This window comes from Schistocerca americana, chromosome 2 (genome assembly GCF_021461395.2).
Source record: "Schistocerca americana isolate TAMUIC-IGC-003095 chromosome 2, iqSchAmer2.1, whole genome shotgun sequence".
Taxonomy (NCBI): Eukaryota; Metazoa; Arthropoda; class Insecta; order Orthoptera; family Acrididae; genus Schistocerca; species Schistocerca americana.
In genome coordinates, this window is record NC_060120.1 from 737,811,253 (window position 1) to 737,830,197 (window position 18,945).

At 39.8% G+C, this 18,945-nt stretch overlaps 1 protein-coding gene across 1 annotated transcript in view; it reads left to right on the forward strand.

The window, feature by feature from the left end:
* Positions 1 to 18,945, forward strand: part of LOC124593259 — a 108,965-nt gene that overhangs the window by 67,345 nt on the left and 22,675 nt on the right. The window contains exons 11-12 of the mRNA XM_047131911.1: positions 2,151 to 2,240; positions 18,672 to 18,757. Of these exons, the coding sequence (XP_046987867.1) occupies positions 2,151 to 2,240; positions 18,672 to 18,757 (176 nt within the window). The remainder of the gene's footprint in view (positions 1 to 2,150; positions 2,241 to 18,671; positions 18,758 to 18,945) is intronic.

An 18,945-nucleotide genomic window follows, 5' to 3' on the forward strand; every position in this document is an offset into this window, starting at 1 on the left:
GAAGAAACTGCAAAAAGGTGGGAATTTAAGGAGATGGGACTTGGATAAACTGAAAGAACCAGAGGTTGTAGAGAGTTTCAGAGAGGGCATTAGGGAACGATTGGCAAGAACGGAGGAAGGAAATACAGTGGAGGAAGAAAGGGTGGGTTTGAGAGATGAAATAGTGAAGGCAGCAGAGGATCAATTAGGTAAAAGGACGAGGGCTACTAGAAATCCTTGGGTAACAGAAGATATATTGAATTTAATTGATGAAAGGAGAAACAAGGCCCCGGGAGTAGACAACGTTCCATTAGAACTAATGACAGCCTTGGGAGAGCCAGTCCTGACAAAACTCTACCATCTGGTGAGCAATATGTACGAGACAGGCGAAATACCCTCAGACTTCAAGAAGAATATAACAATTCCAATCCCAAAGAAAGTAGTTGTTGCCAGATGTGAAAATTACCGAACTGTCAGTTTAATAAGTCACAGCTGCAAAGTACTAATGCAAATTCTTTACAGACGAATGGAAAAACAGGAAGAAGCTGACCTCGGAGAAGATCAGTTTGGATTCCGAAGAAATGTTGGAACACTGACCCTACGACTTATCTTAGAAGAAAGATTAAGGAAAGGCAAACCTACGTTTCTAGCATTTGTAGACTTAGAGAAAGCTTTTGACAATATTCACTAGAATATTCTCTTTCAAAATCTAAAGGTGGCAGGGGTAAAATACAGAGAGCGTAAGGCTATTTACAATTTGTACGGAAACCAGATGGCAGTTATAAGAGTCGAGGGACATGAAAGGGAAGCAATGGTCGGGAAGGGAGTGAGACAGGGTTGTAGCCTCTTCCCGATGTTACTCAATCTGTATATTGAGCAAGCAGTAAAGGAAACAAAAGAAAAATTCGAAGTAGGTATCAAAATCCGTGGTGAAGAAATAAAAACTTTAAGTTTCGCCGATGACACTGTAATTCTGTCAGAGACAGCAAAGGACTTGGAAGAGCAGTTGAACGGAATGGACAGTGTCTTGAAAGAAGGATATAAGATGAACATCAACAAAAGCAAAACAAGGACAATGGAATGCAGTCGAATTAAGTCGGGTGATGCTGAGGGAATTAGATTAGGAAATGAAACACTTGAAGTAGTAAAGGAGTTTTGCTATTTGGGGAGCAAAATAACTGATGATGGTTGGAGTAGAGAAGATATAAAATGCAGACTGGCAGTGGCAAGGAAAGCATTTCTGAAGAAGAGAAATTTGTTAACATCGAGTATAGATTCAAGTGTCAGGAAGTCGTTTCTGAAAGTATTTGTATGGAGTGTAGCCATGTATGGAAGTGAAACATAGACGATAAATAGTTTGGATAAGAAGAGAATAGAAGCTTTCGAAATGTGGTGCTACAGAAGAATGCTGAAGATTAGGTGGGTAGATCACATAACTAATGAGGAGGTATTGAACAGAATTGGGGAGAAGAGGAGTTTGTGGCACAACTTGACTAGGAGAAGGGATCGGTTGGTAGGACATGTTCTGAGGCATCGAGAGATCACCAATTTAGTATTGGAGGCTAGCATGGAGGGTAAAAATCATAGAGGGAGACCAAGAGGTGAATACACTAAGCAGATTCAGAAGGATGTAGGTTGCAGTAGGTACTGGGAGATGAAGAAGCTTGCACAGGATAGAGTAGCATGGAGAGCTGCATCAAACCAGTTTTAGGACTGAAGACAACAACAACAACAACAACAACAACAACAACACCCTTCCCATTTGAATCAGTGCTTGCATATATGCCAGAGGAGGTGCAACAACATACTGATAAGTTGTCTCATACTGCCAAGTTCTTTGTAAAGCACAGGACTTGCTATACACCACTGCCATATTAGTTGGAGAGGCTTTAGTAAGTCTCACCAAGTGCAAAGTTTTGTGTGTTTCGTGCTGAAATTTTTTATGGATCTTTTTACTGATTTGTTCAAATTTGTAATAATTTGTTAGTGTATTGCATCAATGATCTGTCTAAACAGATTTAAAATGAAACCCTGCAGTACTTAGCAGATATATGTGCTAGCTATTCTGTGCAAGAATCATCAAGCCTAAAGCCTAACTGTTGTAATTTCCTACATTACTGCCTTTCATAATTTATGGTTTTGGTATTGGTAAATATGATCATTGATTCCAGGCTTCAGCAGATGGCGCATTTGGTGGAAGTAGAGTGTCACTTCACAGTGCAGCATCAAATTCATCTCTCCGTAGTCGTTCAAAGATAGAGGTATGTTTCCTGTGAATTCGCTCCCTGTGTTGCGTATTAATTTTAAGAATTGTAGACTGATAAGAATTTGTTTTTATATGTATGACATCAGTATCTTAGTTGTTAAAATCAGTTAATTTCTCCTATGTGACATGCCACCTTTGTCACTAAATTAAATATTTGACTTCATTAATTTTTGAACCACCCTCAGTTACCAGTAATGCACTTGTGGTCATTACAATTGCAACACCATAAAGGTGGTGTGCTACAGACATGCATATTCAAATGATGGACATTTGGACATTCTAATGATTAGCTTTTCAACATGATCAGGCAAAGGAGGTACAAGTAGGGTATATAAGAAAACATTATACATTGGTTTTCTCATCCAGAAGTAGCATTTGAGTGTTGTTTGTTTGTGGGGAGATCCTGTTTGCCTCACATGAGGAGGAGGATCATCTGCCAGCATGTGCCAGAAGTTAATAACAGCAGGATTGTGGCATATAGAGACTGCAGTTTACCATTCCATAATACTGCCATATGCTTTGGTTGAGATCCCATATCTGTTGTGATTATGGAATCAATGGTTTCAGGAGGGAGATACTCAATGTCACACAGGATCTCAGCAGTCCCACATGACTAGCACTTGAGAGGACACATACATAGTTCACTCGGGCGTGCAGTATTTTACTAGAAAATCGTATAGCTTGAGACAGGAAATGGGTGCGTTTGCAGCAAGACAAGTATCCACACACACTCAGTGCGACAGTGTCTTGACTGCCACGGACTATCAGTGTGGGATTAATGACAACATTGGATGCGAGTGTAGCATCTTGTCATCTATTCAGATTAGTCCCATTTCTGTGGAAACATTCCACGCGGAAAAAATATATTTAAAAACAAAGATGATGTGAATTACCGTACGAAAGCGCTGCCAGGTCGATAGAAACACAAACAAACACATACATACACACACATACAGACACAAGCAGACGTATTTAAAGACAAAGAGTTTGGGCAGAGATGTCATCTCTGCCCAAACTCTTTGTCTTTAAATATGTCTGCTTGTGTCTGTATGTGTGGATGGATATGTGCGTGTGTGCGAGTGTATACCTGTCCTTTTTTCCCCCTAAGGTAAGTCTTTCCGCTCCCGGGATTGGAATGACTCCTTACCCTCTCCCTTAAAACCCACTTCCTTTCGTCTTCCCCTCTCCTTCCCTCTTTCCTGATGAGGCAACAGTTTGTTGCGAAAGCTTGAATTTTGTGTGTATGTTTGTGTTGGTTTGTGTGTCTATCGACCTGCCAGCGCTTTTGTTCGGTAAGTCACCTCATCTTTGTTTTTATATATAATTTTTCCCACGTGGAATGTTTCCTTCCTATATATATATATATAATATATTAATTACTGGAAAATTTGTTTTTAATATATGTAGTCTTCGAGGAGAATTGAACTTGCCAGAATGTGTTCATCATTGTCATTAGGGTCTTGCACCTGAATTGATGGGAATTGATGCTAGGGATTCCATTGAGTACACGAAGTTTGAATAGCTGGAATTTCGGACAACATATGTTACATTTCTGATGTGTTAAGGCCAGTGACGGTGTCCTGTCTTCTTTCTCATTGAAAGGCACTGTAAATGTCATAATGTAAATGGGTTCGGCTACAAATGACAGATGAATTGCAATATGACAGCTTTGGTGTGAGTTGCACATTAAACCAACCGTACTGTGCGATGACCACACAATTTGGGCATTCAGCAGTTGTGGTACTGTTAGTGAGGTAAACCCACCCACCATGGCAAGGTTATCCCGAGCAAAAAACTGCATAAAAAGCAACAGTCAAATCGATTTTTAATTTTCAGGACAGATATGTTCAATACGCTGTCCACCATTTTCTGCCACATGTTGAGATCACGAAACAGCATGTTCCACAACAGATAGGAGTGTTTCAAGGATCATGTTAAGAATGTGTTGCATAATGTGTGCCTTCAGTTGAGCTATGTTTGTAATCGGAGAACTGAACACGACATCTTTCAGGAACCCCCCAGCCCGAAGTCATACACATCGAGATCAGATGATCTGTATGGCCAGGCTGTAGGGGAATAACAGCTGATAATTCTAGCATTTCCAAAAATTCTCTGCAGCAACTGCTCCACTGGCAGTGCAATGTGTGCATAAAAATGGTCGTGCCCACACGTCCATGCTCTTGAATCATTGAAATGACAATTGTTCAGTCAACCCGCCCCACACAGTTACCTCTGCAGAATATATAAAAAAAGAACCACTGCCCAGAATGCCCCCCCCCTCTCTCTCTCTCTCTCTCTCTCTCTCTCTCTCTCTGTCTGTCTGTGTGTGTGTGTGTGTGTGTGTGTGTGTCTGAGAGAGAGAGAGAGAGAGAGAGAGAGAGAGAGAGAGAGAAATAGGGAAGGGGTCAATGAACTGCATCCTGATGGAAATACATAGTACAATTTACTTTATAAGGAACACAGTCTTTCAGAATGGACAGATAGTGTGATCAGATGGCTGGTTAAAACATTGTATTTCAAATGCTAGCGATTAATACAAGTTTTAAAAACTAATAATCTGAAATAGTGTGGATAGAAAAGATAGCTTTTTGACATTTTTTTGCAGTGGCATATAGATTTTTATGGTAGAATACAATCTATTTTGCAGGAGCATAAAGATGTTTATGGTAGAAAACAGTATAGGGAAGTTGTAAAATAATCTATGTCAAGAGACAGGATAGTGTGATTTGTACATTCAGATCAGTCCAGAATGTCGACATAGTAATACTGTAACTAATATGTCTTGTAATTTGTTGGTAAAATCACATGATATTCACTACTGCTGTATTGCAGTTACTGTTCTGTCATGGCTGTGGTCAAGCTAGTATTAGAATACTTAATGCTCATAATTTTATGCCCTCTCCCCCTCATATTACTTATTGTAGTAAGTGATAATAAGAGGGCTTGATTCAATTTACTGATTAATGTGGACCAGCTTTGATGTTATTGTACCCATTTTTTAACACACACTCAACAATACTGTTGGCGCTGGGAGGTGTATCCAATAGTGATAGTGGAAACTGCTGTGTAGAGATCAGGATGAAGCACCTCTTCCTTCATCCTGACATGACTAAGTGCATTGGTGGTAATTGGAATCAAGCAGCAGACTGCTAGTAACTCATCCCTGAATGAATCAGATTTTTATTTGTATTAGGTGCAGAGGTATAGTCATCACTACAGTGGAGGCCATTGCCCTGGTACAGTATAGGGAATGAATAGGGACTGGGGAGAGGGGGTATATAAGATGTAATATACACTCCTGGAAATTGAAATAAGAACATCGTGAATTCATTGTCCCAGGAAGGGGAAACTTTATTGACACATTCCTGGTGTCAGATACATCACATGATCACACTGACAGAACCACAGGCACATAGACACAGGCAACAGAGCATGCACAATGTCGGCACTAGTACAGTGTATATCCACCTTTCGCAGCAATGCAGGCTGCTATTCTCCCATGGAGACGATCGTAGAGATGCTGGATGTAGTCCTGTGGAACGGCTTGCCATGCCATTTCCACCTGGCGCCTCAGTTGGACCAGCGTTCGTGCTGGACGTGCAGACCGCGTGAGACGACGCTTCATCCAGTCCCAAACATGCTCAATGGGGGACAGATCCGGAGATCTTGCTGGCCAGGGTAGTTAACTTACACCTTCTAGAGCACGTTGGGTGGCACGGGATACATGCGGACGTGCATTGTCCTGTTGGAACAGCAAGTTCCCTTGCCGGTCTAGGAATGATAGAACGATGGGTTCGATGACGGTTTGGATGTACCGTGCACTATTCAGTGTCCCCTCGACGATCACCAGTGGTGTACGGCCAGTGTAGGAGATCGCTCCCCACACCATGATGCCGGGTTTTGGCCCTGTGTGCCTCGGTCGTATGCAGTCCTGATTGTGGCGCTCACCTGCACGGCGCCAAGCACGCATACGACCATCATTGGCACCAAGGCAGAAGCGACTCTCATCGCTGAAGACGACACGTCTCCATTCGTCCCTCCATTCACGCCTGTCGCGACACCACTGGAGGCGGGCTGCACGATGTTGGGGCGTGAACGGAAGACGGCCTAACGGTGTGCGGGACTGTAGCCCAGCTTCATGGAGACGGTTGCGAATGCTCCTCGCCGATACCCCAGGAGCAACAGTGTCCCTAATTTGCTGGGAAGTGGCGGTGCGGTCCCCTACGGCGCTGCGTAGGATCCTACGGTCTTGGCGTGCATCCGTGAGTCGCTGCGGTCCGGTCCCAGGTCGACGGGCACGTGCACCTTCCGCCGACCACTGGCGACAACATCGATGTACTGTGGAGACCTCACGCCCCACGTGTTGAGCAATTCGGCGGTACGTCCACCCAGCCTCCCGCATGCCCACTATACACCCTCGCTCAAAGTCCGTCAACTGCACATACGGTTCACGTCCACGCTGTCGCGGCATGCTACCAGTGTTAAAGACTGCGATGGAGCTCCGTATGCCACGGCAAACTGGCTGACACTGACGGCGGCGGTGCACAAATGCTGCGCAGCTAGCGCCATTCGACGGCCAACACCGCGGTTCCTGGTGTGTCCGCTGTGCCGTGCGTGTGATCATTGCTTGTACAGCCCTCTCGCAGTGTCCGGAGCAAGTATGGTGGGTCTGACACACCGGTGTCAATGTGTTCTTTTTTCCATTTCCAGGAGTGTATATTGGAAACTGATTAAAAATTGCTGCTTAAATATTGCTGCTTAAATAATTAAAAGATAAATTTTAAAAGAATAATTGAAAGACAGACCTTCAATATTCAATACATTTAAGATCAACATTCACCATTTAAATTTAGGTACTTCTCGTTATTGCCATTGTGCATAGAGCTGGTTATGACAATCGGTCCTCCTCTGCTCACGCGAATTCCTCTTGTTTGATTTGATCCTCTTGACGCAGGATTCTCGGTGCGTTGTGGAATGATGAACAGATGATTTTTTAAGTAAACTTGGTCTCACAAATAACTTTTATAATACTTCTTTAATGTTCAGTTAGAATAAACATTTTTGAATAATATTAATGCAGCGGAACTCTTCATACATCTGCCCGCTACCACTTATAGAGACAAACAGATTGTTTAACAATATTAACTCGGCAGAACTCGTAATATGTCCGCCCACTATCACTTACAGAGACGAACAGATTTTTTATCAATATTAACTCGGTGGAACATCCACCTGCTATCACATATAGAGATGAACAGATGAATATAAAGAAATTAAAAAACTGGAGAGCATATCTCTACTTGTTTTGTTTCTGTGCCAATGTCATCTATGGTACAAAATTATTTATATATAAAAAGAAACAAACAAGGGAGAAAAAAAAAAAAAACGATAAAATACAATTGCCCAATTACCCCCCATTGCGCACTGACGTGATATGGAGGTGCACTATGTCTGAGCTTATTTCTTTTCTTATGGGTTGATAACTGTGGCCATTGTGGGCATAGCCTTTATTTTTCGGCCATTTGAGTTATCCTATATGGTTACCAATTTATATCGGCGTGTCAGCTCCCCTAACACATACATACATAAGTTTTCCTTCACAATGAAGTGCTTGCTGTAAGCACATAGTCCCATTGTTGTCAGTCAGCATCTGCCCATTGTTTAGCTTGCAAAGCATGCGTGTGCAGTTAGACATCCATTACCATCCCTGCTCACTTTCACGTGTTTAATACAAAGTTAGTGTGCCCGTGTCTGCATTCACATAGTCTTCACTGCACAAATTCGCGAAGCTCATTTTCAGTGAATCTTTGTGAAACCTTCAATGCGATGACAACTAGTTTCCAGATCAGTGGGCCGAGGAATGTATTTCCATTCGTTGCTTGCACTTATTCAGTGGGGACACCAGCCATACATCTCACATCCGCCGACAAGGTAAGTTTCTTGCCGCTTCTATGACGTTGTCGAGCACAGAAAATTCATGATTTTACGATGTTGTCGAGCTCAGAAAATTCGTGTTTTTACGACATTGTCGAGAACAGAAAATTCATGCTTTTACGACGTTGTTGAGCACAGAAAATTCCTGTTGCACGAAGTATTGTCATTTTTAGTTCATCACGCGCACACCCACATATCTCACACGCACACTTAATACTTTGCAGGCAGGTTTGTAAGTTTTTGTGCTTTGTTTTGCAGCCCCATTTGTACTGTTGCATTACACAAAATTTCTGTAGAATCCTTTCCACATAATATACATATGACAAAAAAATGCAACTACTAGAATAAACTTATCCTATTCATTTTCCAACATGTCATTGTCATTGCTTATATACATTACATTCTGATTGTCATTTTGTTTAGTACATTTTGTTAAATTATAATGTCGTTACATTGTTCAATTCCAGTTATATGGGTACCCCTTTTGCTCTCTCTTGGTTTTACATTCTTTACATAACATTCATGTAATAATAGATTCATTTTTCCTCTATGGCATAAATTAACATACATTTCATTTCAATTTACAGTGACTTCTTGTCGGAGCATATTTATCAAGCTCAAAGAATTAATGAAGTAAACAATAGTTGCTACAAGAGATTCTATGCACTTCGTACTTACAACTATATTTACTTGCAGTGCAGCCCTTTCCTATGTTTATATGGTACCTAACACTCAACAAGCATTCTACTTTCTTCACTTTAGGATATGTCATTGCATCTTTCCCTGGAAGAAGAAAACTTAATTCTAACTTAACACTAAGTCTTCATTGATAAGTGTACAGTGGCTTGATGGTCACTAATACCTCTTTCATATATTCAACCATGTATTCATTTACTTCAGTGTGCAGTCGTGCTATCACATCTTATTTAATTTCATGTGTGCGTCTCTACTTAGCTTATAAATCTGAAAGATAAAGTGTATTATAGGCATGATGTGACTTCCTATTCAGTTTTTACTTATATTGCATCCACTTGTTTACCTACAGCAAGAGTTTCCTGGACCCTCAATTATAATTAGTGCGTGTACTTCCAATACTTAAATTTGTAATATAACCCTTTAGCTTATCCTTGTTTGTGTGTATTGTGTAGATAGTTGCAGTATACATTCTCCCTTAATTTTCTATGTCCAAGTTTATACAATAGGCTTTAAAATGCTAGTGCAGGCTGTAGCTCATAGGGTTTGTTTGTTTTGGGGGCTCCAAAACTTTCAGCTGTGTCTGGCACGCACACGCCTGCGGTTTGTTGATTAGCTTTCTCCCCAATGTGCATGCGCTTCGTCGCTCTATTACACTAACATCGCGGTGAGTTGTGTATTGCAGTGCATGCTACCGTGTGTTTCACAAGTTCATTTATTCATTTACAACTGGGCTACATGCAACGCAAAGCATTGTGTTTAAAGTATTGTCATCTCTAGACACACAAAAGTAAAATTCTTCCTTGTTACATCCACTTACCTTATCATTTACACATTTTACATATAAGAAAAAACATAGACAAAAATTTTCCATATCAACTAGCAACATAAATTCTGGTATGTTATTCTCCAGCATCCTAAATCTAATATTATTATTCATGTATACAACATAGTGAGTATCTGATAAAGCAAGTGTCGATCAAGCTCGTGCTCCCACTCTCCTCCAAGGTCACAGAACGGGGGCCTACTGTGAACGGTTCAAGTTTTCCGGCATCACGGTGGCATTGATCTCTGGATTAGGTGTAACTTCCACTATGTTGACCCTTGGTGTTTGGTTACGCCAATTAGTGTCCTGAGAGGCTCTAGGCTGAAATTCTCTTTGCCTCTGCTTGTTATTCGGCATATGCGTGTTACTTTGCTGGCCAAATTCTGCTGTCTGTAGGTTATTCAGTTGTCTGTTGTTATTTTGCATTTGCCAAGCGATTGGCTGATTATTGCCTGTTGCCAGTAGCTTGTGCCTGCACGTATTGTACAGGCTGGCCATACTCTATTCCTCCATTGTAATTGTTTTTGCTCAATTTTTGCCCAACGTCAGCTTGTGTGTATCCAACAACAAATCTAATTTTCTGGGCTTCAGTCCAGGTACGAGGTAAAACATTTTGAAATGCTCTGGTAAGGACCACAGAGTGTCTTCTTTTCCTTTCAGAGGAAAATATCGGAAATTGTCAGTGCCTAAGTAATCCCTCATCTGCAAGTAATGTTGACAAACATGCCGCGCTGTCAGTGACAAGCGTCTTTATGTTCACTTGTGGGGTAGCGCATGGCAACTGCACTTGCTCAACAGGTGCAGCTGCTGGCAAGTGTTGTTGCATTGTGTAACCTTTGCTATTTTCCTTCGACGGGCTAACCCAGTATTGTGGGTAACCAGTGAAGGTGTGTAACTTCTCTAAAAGCATAGGTTTGTTTTCTGTCATATGTTGTTTTGGAATGTCAGTAGTTTTAGCAACACTGCCTCGTAACCTTTTCTCTGCTTCCTTTAGACACGAGTCTGTTTTAGCTAGAAGTTGACTTTCTTTCTCTTTTAGAGCTTCTGCTACAGTATCGACATAAATTTTACATTCTGACAATACCTTTTCAGCAAGGGTGCTGCCCTTATCCGGCATCCTGGCTTCAGCCTTTTCAGTTATTTCCTTTACATCTGCACATAACACATCTCTATGTTTTTTGGCAAATTCTAACACCAAACTTAACTGATCTACTCTCAGACTCAACTTGTGTATTTCTGTAGGTAGGTTTTTGCGTACGTCTTGCAGCTCACTGACTGCATTCGTCACATTTTTTCCCGATGCATCCACTTTGGATTGCGTCTCCTGAATTTGCGAATATGCTTCACTAAGGTTTTGTAACTCACGTGCAAGTTGTTCCTGTTTATAGTCTATGGATGTTACTTTTTCCATTAACATATTTATATTGTGGGACATGTTGGTAATTATTTCTTGTTTTAGTTGTTTACCGAGCTCTGTGAACTTACCGGATAATTTGTCAGATAATTCAGTGCATAAAGTTTTGCTCACCTCACTGAACTGTTGATGAATACTATTCTTGAAATTGTTAAATGCTTGATTTTGCTGTGCAAACTGTTGTGTTATTAGTTGCATGAGCTGTGTCAAAGTGTGTGTCTCACTAGTATTTGCATTGCTTTTGTGAACTGTTTCCTGTTCTTGCGTTTACGACCCGTGAGCAAATAATCAAAAGAGCTTTTGCTGTTGCGTGCTTCAGTTTCACTATTTGAAAAAATGTTTCCCGGTGAGACATTAGAAATTGTCTCATCAAGTGTCATAAAAGTGACATCATGATTCATTATATTACCAGTGTCATCATTTTTTAATAGTGGGACACCAACCTGCTTGTTTTGGTAGCCATCGGCCGGTTCATGAGTTGGCGCGTTACTTCCAACTGTTGCCAAGCTCGGATTTCCGACGTCTTGGCATATAGCATTTTGTAATGAGTCTTCAACAGTGGCCATTTCCTTTGACTCCATTGTGAACAGTGTTTAACAAAATTATGAAAAAAATTATTTTCAAAAACGAAATTTTGTTTGTATTGGTACTTCTCAATAAAAGCAGTTTTATACGCATATTCTCATTAACCCATGATCAATTGTGTTGTTTGAAAAAATCTAACATTTATGATTTTAGTTAAATATTCGAGCACATTTCAAAGCTAATGAACTGACGATCTAGAAATGCTTTCTTTCATATCCCGTGCTTCAATTAATCTGTGACTCGACAATCAAATTTCAACAATAGTCGTTATTTGAAGTGGTGCACAGTGTTAGATTTTTTCTAACACAGGATTCTTTATGTAACAATTACTACTTCTTTCGTGGAATACCGCCTTGCTTCACTTTTAGTCTGTTTCTTGTACTTGTAACATGCGGCTGTGTTAGTTTGTTTTCTCCTGAAAGTGTTCAGCATATGTTACGTCTTTTATAAGAAAAGTAAGTATTCTTATTGGGTTTTACAAATTGAATGAAGCAATTCGTTATACGGAATACATGACATTCTGTGTCAGATATGAAACTTTTCAGGAAAGAAGTCATGTCAGAGGAACAGATATTGGTGTGACTAGATGAACCACTAGACGAGGATATTTACATAGAGGGTCTGTCATCAGATACTGGTGCACCGTCTGAGCATGAAGAGATCAGTACCGCAACACGTTAGTCAGGCAGTGAATCTGATACTTTTGCTACAGCTGTTTCTCAATACACAGATTGTGAAACCTTTCTTTGTAAGGATGGAATAACAGAATGGTTGAAGCAATACACTTCTCCAGCGAAAACTGCCTGTCAGAATATTGTAACACAGCTCTCAGGTGTGAATGGTGTTACAAAAATTTGAAAACAATTTTGGAATGCTGGAAATTATTTTTTCTGGATAGCGTAATTGGTCGCACTGCGGAATATACAAACCAAGAACTTGACAGAATGGCAGCACCTTATTCATGGAGTGCTCAAAACTCCCCATGGACAGATTTTGAAGTTATCTGCTTTCTTTGGTGTATTATATCTCACAGGAGTGAAAAATGCACAGCATCTCAATACTGATGAGCTATGGGTCACTGATGGGACTGCACCAGATTTCTTCATTGCATTGATAAGCAAATGAAGGTTCCACACACTTCTCCAAGCTACATGTTTTGATCACAAATCTACAAGAGCTCAGAGAAAGGAAACGGATAATCTGGCACCAATTAAAGAAATATTTGACGAATTTGTGCATGTTTGCAAGAACAACTATAGTGCCGGCGCACTGACAACATCGACGCGATGTTTAGAACCATTCCATGGACGTTGCAAATTCAGGCAGTATATAGCAAACAAGTCTGCAAAATATGACATCAAGATATATGCACTCTGTGATGCCAGAACGTTTTATATGCTAAATATGGAAGTATATGCAGGTAAACAACCTACCGGGCCATATCAAGTACCCAATGATGCAGAGAATGTGGTGTTATGATTGATTCGACCGATTAACAAAATAGGCAGAAACGTGACAATGGACAGTTATTTCACATCTATACCATTGGCTAACGAAATGTACGCCAGTCATCGACTCACAGTAGTAGGTACTCTACTGTAGAATAAAAGAGATGTTACACCAGAACTTCTGGACATAAAGTGTAGGCAACTAAACAGCAGCATATTTGGATTTGGAGAAAAACCAAGCAACAACTGCTTGATTTGCTCATATGTCCCAAAAAAGAAACAGAAAAAGAATTTTCTAATGTTAACCACCATGCACAGTGACGATGATATAGACTTTGACAGTGGCGAAGCGAACAAACCTGAAGTCATTACATTTTACAATCTCACAAAAGAGGTGTAGATGTTGTCGACCGTTTGAAATCAGAATATTCTGTTTCAAAAATAAGCAACTGCTGGCCTCTTACACTGTTTTTCTGCTTGTCAAACATCGGACCAATAAATGCACAAGTAATATATAAGATGAACACAAGTGACTTAATTCAAGATTCATCACAGAAATGAGCATGAAGCTTATAAAAGCCCACATGATCAAACACATGTTGATTCAGAGGATATCCCTTCTCTTGAAGGAGAAAATAAAAGGTGTTGTACTCATTTGCAAACTACAGACAGCTAAAGAAGAAAATGAATCGAGGGGGGGGGGGGGGGGGGGGAGGAGAGAAACACTCACACAAGATGTCACTACTGCCCTAAAAGGAAAAACAGATTGACACAGCATTGCTGCCATCATTGTTCCAGCCCTATATGTAAAGAACATACAGCATCAAGTGTTCTTATTTGCCAGGAGTGTATGTCACAAGAAGCCATATCTGGATCTGACGAGTAAAAAGGAGTGTGATTAACAATTAATTCATCACTTACTATAAATATTTCGAACAGCTGTTTACACAGGTATTGTAATATTGTAATCAAAAAAAGTTTGTGAAGTCTTTGCATGTTGAAATATTTTTAAGTTTAGCGAATTACATGTTCCATACCATGTTTATACTAATTTATAATGCTTTGGTAATAATAAAGAAATGATTTATTGTATAAATGTTCTGGCAGTCCCACCTACTTTATATTTCTTCATTTGTTGTCCTCAGTGTCGACGTACTGGCTGAAAAATGGGTTGTGTGGATTCCGACACTGACTACTTTAAATGATGTAGCTGATGTATGCACAGTTATGTTTTACAGTACTTTAATTTCACTGTTCACAACCCCCTAATAATACACAGTTATATGGCCAGTGCACTATTATGCAACCTTTGATAAGCCTCATTAATAGTTAGCAGGCAAGACTCCACAAACTGCTACAATGGTTTCTTGTTGAACATCTACGAGCAGTAAAACCTAACCACAAAGTTCACAGTTCTTTAAGAATAATCAAGTATGTATGGAGCAGATACTGTCACTGTTTTTACACATGGCCTAATTGTGTAACACTTCTTCCACATTTAATTTGAAGCATTGTTGTCATTCTAACCAGTACAGGTACTACAGTACTACTTTGAGAGTAGTAGCGTTTCGTCTTCCAAATGTTTATAATTATTACAGAGTTTATATTTGTTCATATGTCAACAATAGAATTTAAGTTACGAAACAATCACTGATTTCACCCTTTAACAAATGATACTAACGAGGAATAGCCAAAATAAATTAGAAAATCAATTACATACATAAAATTAAGCATAAAATTAGATCTGGTGTTATATTCTCGAAAACTGAAGGCCAACCTCTCACTTATGAAAATGCAGATTATATTCAAGTATGCTAATGGGACATAGCTAAACATAAAAAAATGAAGGAGGCAGATGGCAAAACAAGAGGGGAATTAAAATTATCCCAGTTTGCTTTGTCACAACGTGTCTTTGTCTGGCATAAAGAGAGAAAAAAGGTGCAAGATCTCATTGTTAGAAAAAATCTAACATGGGACTTATTGCGTGACAACAATATTCACGAGCAACTGCAAGTTAATGAACCTGATTATTCTCTGATAGTGTTACGGAATTTGAATGAATTATTTTGCACTTCGATGTTGACTTTACACAGATTTTCACCTTTCCTATAGAAATGCACTTTCCATACAAGATATTAATTGGAAGGAAAAGAGCTTATCTACTGTGAGAGAGACAGCACCAAGCGCGGCCATATAAGCATACAGCATAGCAAGCAGCTTCCTACCTTAACCGCTGAAATCCGCATTCCCGGCGCATCTCGTATGTAGGCAGAATTTAATTTTAATTTGCTCCTTCAAGTTGTTAATAGTCCCAATCTCATGGACCTGTAACAAATGCAACAAAGGCCTCATTAGTTTCTTGTAACGAAAAAATGGATCATTTATCTCAAAACAATTTTATCTCAACAATTGGAGGTCTGTCATATTCTGCTCGGCGCTGTCCTTGGAACGATTGCCATTGAATAGAGGCAGGGGAAAATAAGGTATAATATATATTGGAAACTGATTAAAAATTGCTGCTTAAATAATTAAAAGAGAAATTTTGAAAGAATAACTGAAAGAAATTGGAAGGTACACATACCCTGAGTGAACTTTAACTGGCACTAATATCAACAGACCTTACATTTAAGATCAACATTCACCATTTAAATTTAGGTACTTCTCGTTATCTCCATTGTGCTTAAAGCTGGTTATGAGGATCGCCCTTTCTCTGTTCACGCAAATTCCTCTTGTTTGCTTCGATCATCTCGAGATCAGTATTCTCGGCACATCGCGGAATGATGAACAGATGTTTTTTTTAATAAACTTCATCTCCCGAATAACTTTTATAACACTTCTTTAAGGGGACATTGTATGTCCTGTGTCACCAATGTTAAATTATCGAATTTCGTGACCTATTATCTTGTAAACTTTTTAAGACACCAACTTACTATTTTCCATAATTATTGAATGCACACCTTTCTAGATATACTGAACTAGAAATATTACTAAAATTGTATTGTGGGGCATGTTATATATTTTTTTTTTCAAACACTCAATTTGTCAGAATTTTGTAAATAAATGAACATAAAAACAAAACAACTCAGGATATTTGAATTATTCTAGTTCCATATATGTTGAATCTCACACTTGGCATGCTGTGAAAATTTCGTCTCTACCATCAGTACTTTTTTAGAAAACGGGTCATTTATTGCAAAAAATGTAGTTCAGAGAAATTGAGGTTTAAAACTTTTTTTCTTATAAATTCTTATACAGACATACATTTCTGCATCTTTTATGCGCTAGAATTGCCCTGGCCCATACTCTGTGTCTTCTTCAGTGTCACAACAGTCCAGAGCTTGCCGCCTCCTTTTCTTTCTTGCTTCTTTTCTCATTTGCTGAGCAGCAAACTCTGCTTCATGTACACGAAGCTAATCCAGTTCCCGCAATCCTTTAGTTCTGTTCTGTCCAAATCTTACCCCTAACGTCTCCAGAACCTTAAGTCTTTCATAGTTCCCATCATTAAAAGTTATTACAGCATCAGACACTGCTAACTTTAGAGTCATAAGGCCAACAAGTACATTTTTAGGCACATAGCACCACACAACAGTATTGAAGGACTCATTCACATTCTAGATCTTCCCATGTAATAACTTCTTTAGTAGTTCAGGATTTGCCACATCTCTGTAAATAGGTTTGATTGCCTCCATTACTGCTGAAGGAAGAGAATGTTTATGTGTAAATTTATGCAGGGCCCCAGAAAATTCAGCTTGCCTATATTTACTACACTAAGTGTTTGGTGGAGGTGGACATGAAGCATGACATGGCTTTTCATCAGTTGATATTCGATGAATGCAGGTCTCACACATCTGTTACCCGCAAATTTGCATTTCCTGAAGTTACTTTTATGCTTAGTCATTTTGTTTACATATAAAAAGTAATAGAAGTTAGCTTATTACAAAAATAGCCGATAATCGCAGTACTTTTAACGAAAACTAGTATTAGAAACAAACGACTGATTTGTTTATTCTTAATGCCAAATTCTGAGACATAGCAGTAGGCACAAAACAAAGCAATTCACAGCCTTCTAGACTGTGTTGTAGTTCCCAAGATACGACTGCTCAACTGTGGCAGTGTATGTGTAGCCGCAAAATTTGACAGTCACACGGCAACATTCAAAATATTATTTGAAGGTCTCACAATTGTCTGATTTTAATGTATGTGTACCAAAATGTTCAGGAAAGTCCAAAGTACATTATGGAGTAGAAAACAGAAAATGTCGAATTTCAACGAATTTCACATACAATGTCTCCTTAATGTCCAGTTAGGATACACATTTTTGAACAATATTAATGTGGCAGAACTCTTCATACGTCTGTCCACTACCACTTATAGAGACAAACAGATTGCTTAACAATATTAACTTGGTGGAACTTGTAATACGTCCGCCCGCTATCACTTATAGAGATGAACAGATTTTTTATCAACATTAACTCAACGGAACTCGTAATATGTCCGCCCGCAATCACTTATAGAGGGAAACAGATGAATATAAAGAAATTAAAAAATTGAAAAGTGAGCCAGTGTCAGCAGGACTGCCTGGGTAGCAGCGTGCATAGGCAGTGTCACCACTGATGTTGCAGGTTGGCAGTAGCTGACTGGGATTGCACACTGTAGCTGATGAATGGCAACCACGTCCGGACTGTATGCCTGCCTCGGGCTGTGGAATACAACATAGGGAAGGATTGTACTCAAACCTGAGCCCCCAGCGTGGTCAGCATCGAAGACATGTGCCTGCCCTGGGTGGTAGTCAGCGACAAGGTCCCCAAGAACTGACATGCCTTGATGGGGTAGTCAGGCAGACTTGCACATACTTCCCACCAGGGAGATAATGCCCTCAGGTGGTAGTCATCCAGCAGGTAACTTGGCAGTGTGGAGATGCCAGGTATCCCACATACTATCCTCTGCTTGGGCCAGTGCCTGTAGCTTCTGGAGCCTAAGTCCAGAGTAGTGACCAGCTGTATCATTGTGTACTGTGACCTTCATCTCAAAAGTTGGAGGCTGGCCGTGGTTATGTAGCCATGCGTCATGTAAACATTTTCGTACTGTCTGAGAACATCTGGGCACACACAAAGAGAAGGTTTGACTCAAGTAATACTTATGTGAACCAGTGTTTCCTCTCACCAGGGCTTTAGCCCAGAAATGGAAACAATTTAGTACACTCGCTCGCCACCATGAAGCAGTAGTGATTTGCCTGGCTTGCTTTTCTCATCCAGTCAGCTTTTCTGGACGCACTGTCATATCTAGTGTCTCAGCTTCACTGGTTGGTGTATACTACAGTGTTAGCGTACTGAATAAATACTCTTGGACTTTGAATTCGTCTTCGTACTTCATAATGTGTAATCATCATAATGATGACACCACTCTCCCTATGACATCATTTTGCTGCATTGGCACCAGGCCGTTCCATGCTCTAGACAAGGTCATGGTGCAACAATATGGACACTAGATTAAAAATATGTCTGACGTGGTTCTTCTTTGTTTCAGGCTCTTGACAACTTAATAGTGGCTGCAATGTTCAGTGTTTCACAAAGAGTAAGAGGAAGCTCGTGCAAAGTACTAAAAAAGCTCAGGTAAGGAGAAGGTGTAGAGTATGCTATTTAATTAAACAGCCTGAAGTAATACAAATGATCACATTTCAACCATGTACTGTAATCAATATTATTTTTTACACCTGTTGATTATTTGATTGAAACAGGTAGTTTTAACTAATTAATGTACACGTCTTGTGCCAAATTGTGATTTTTCACTATTTCAAGTA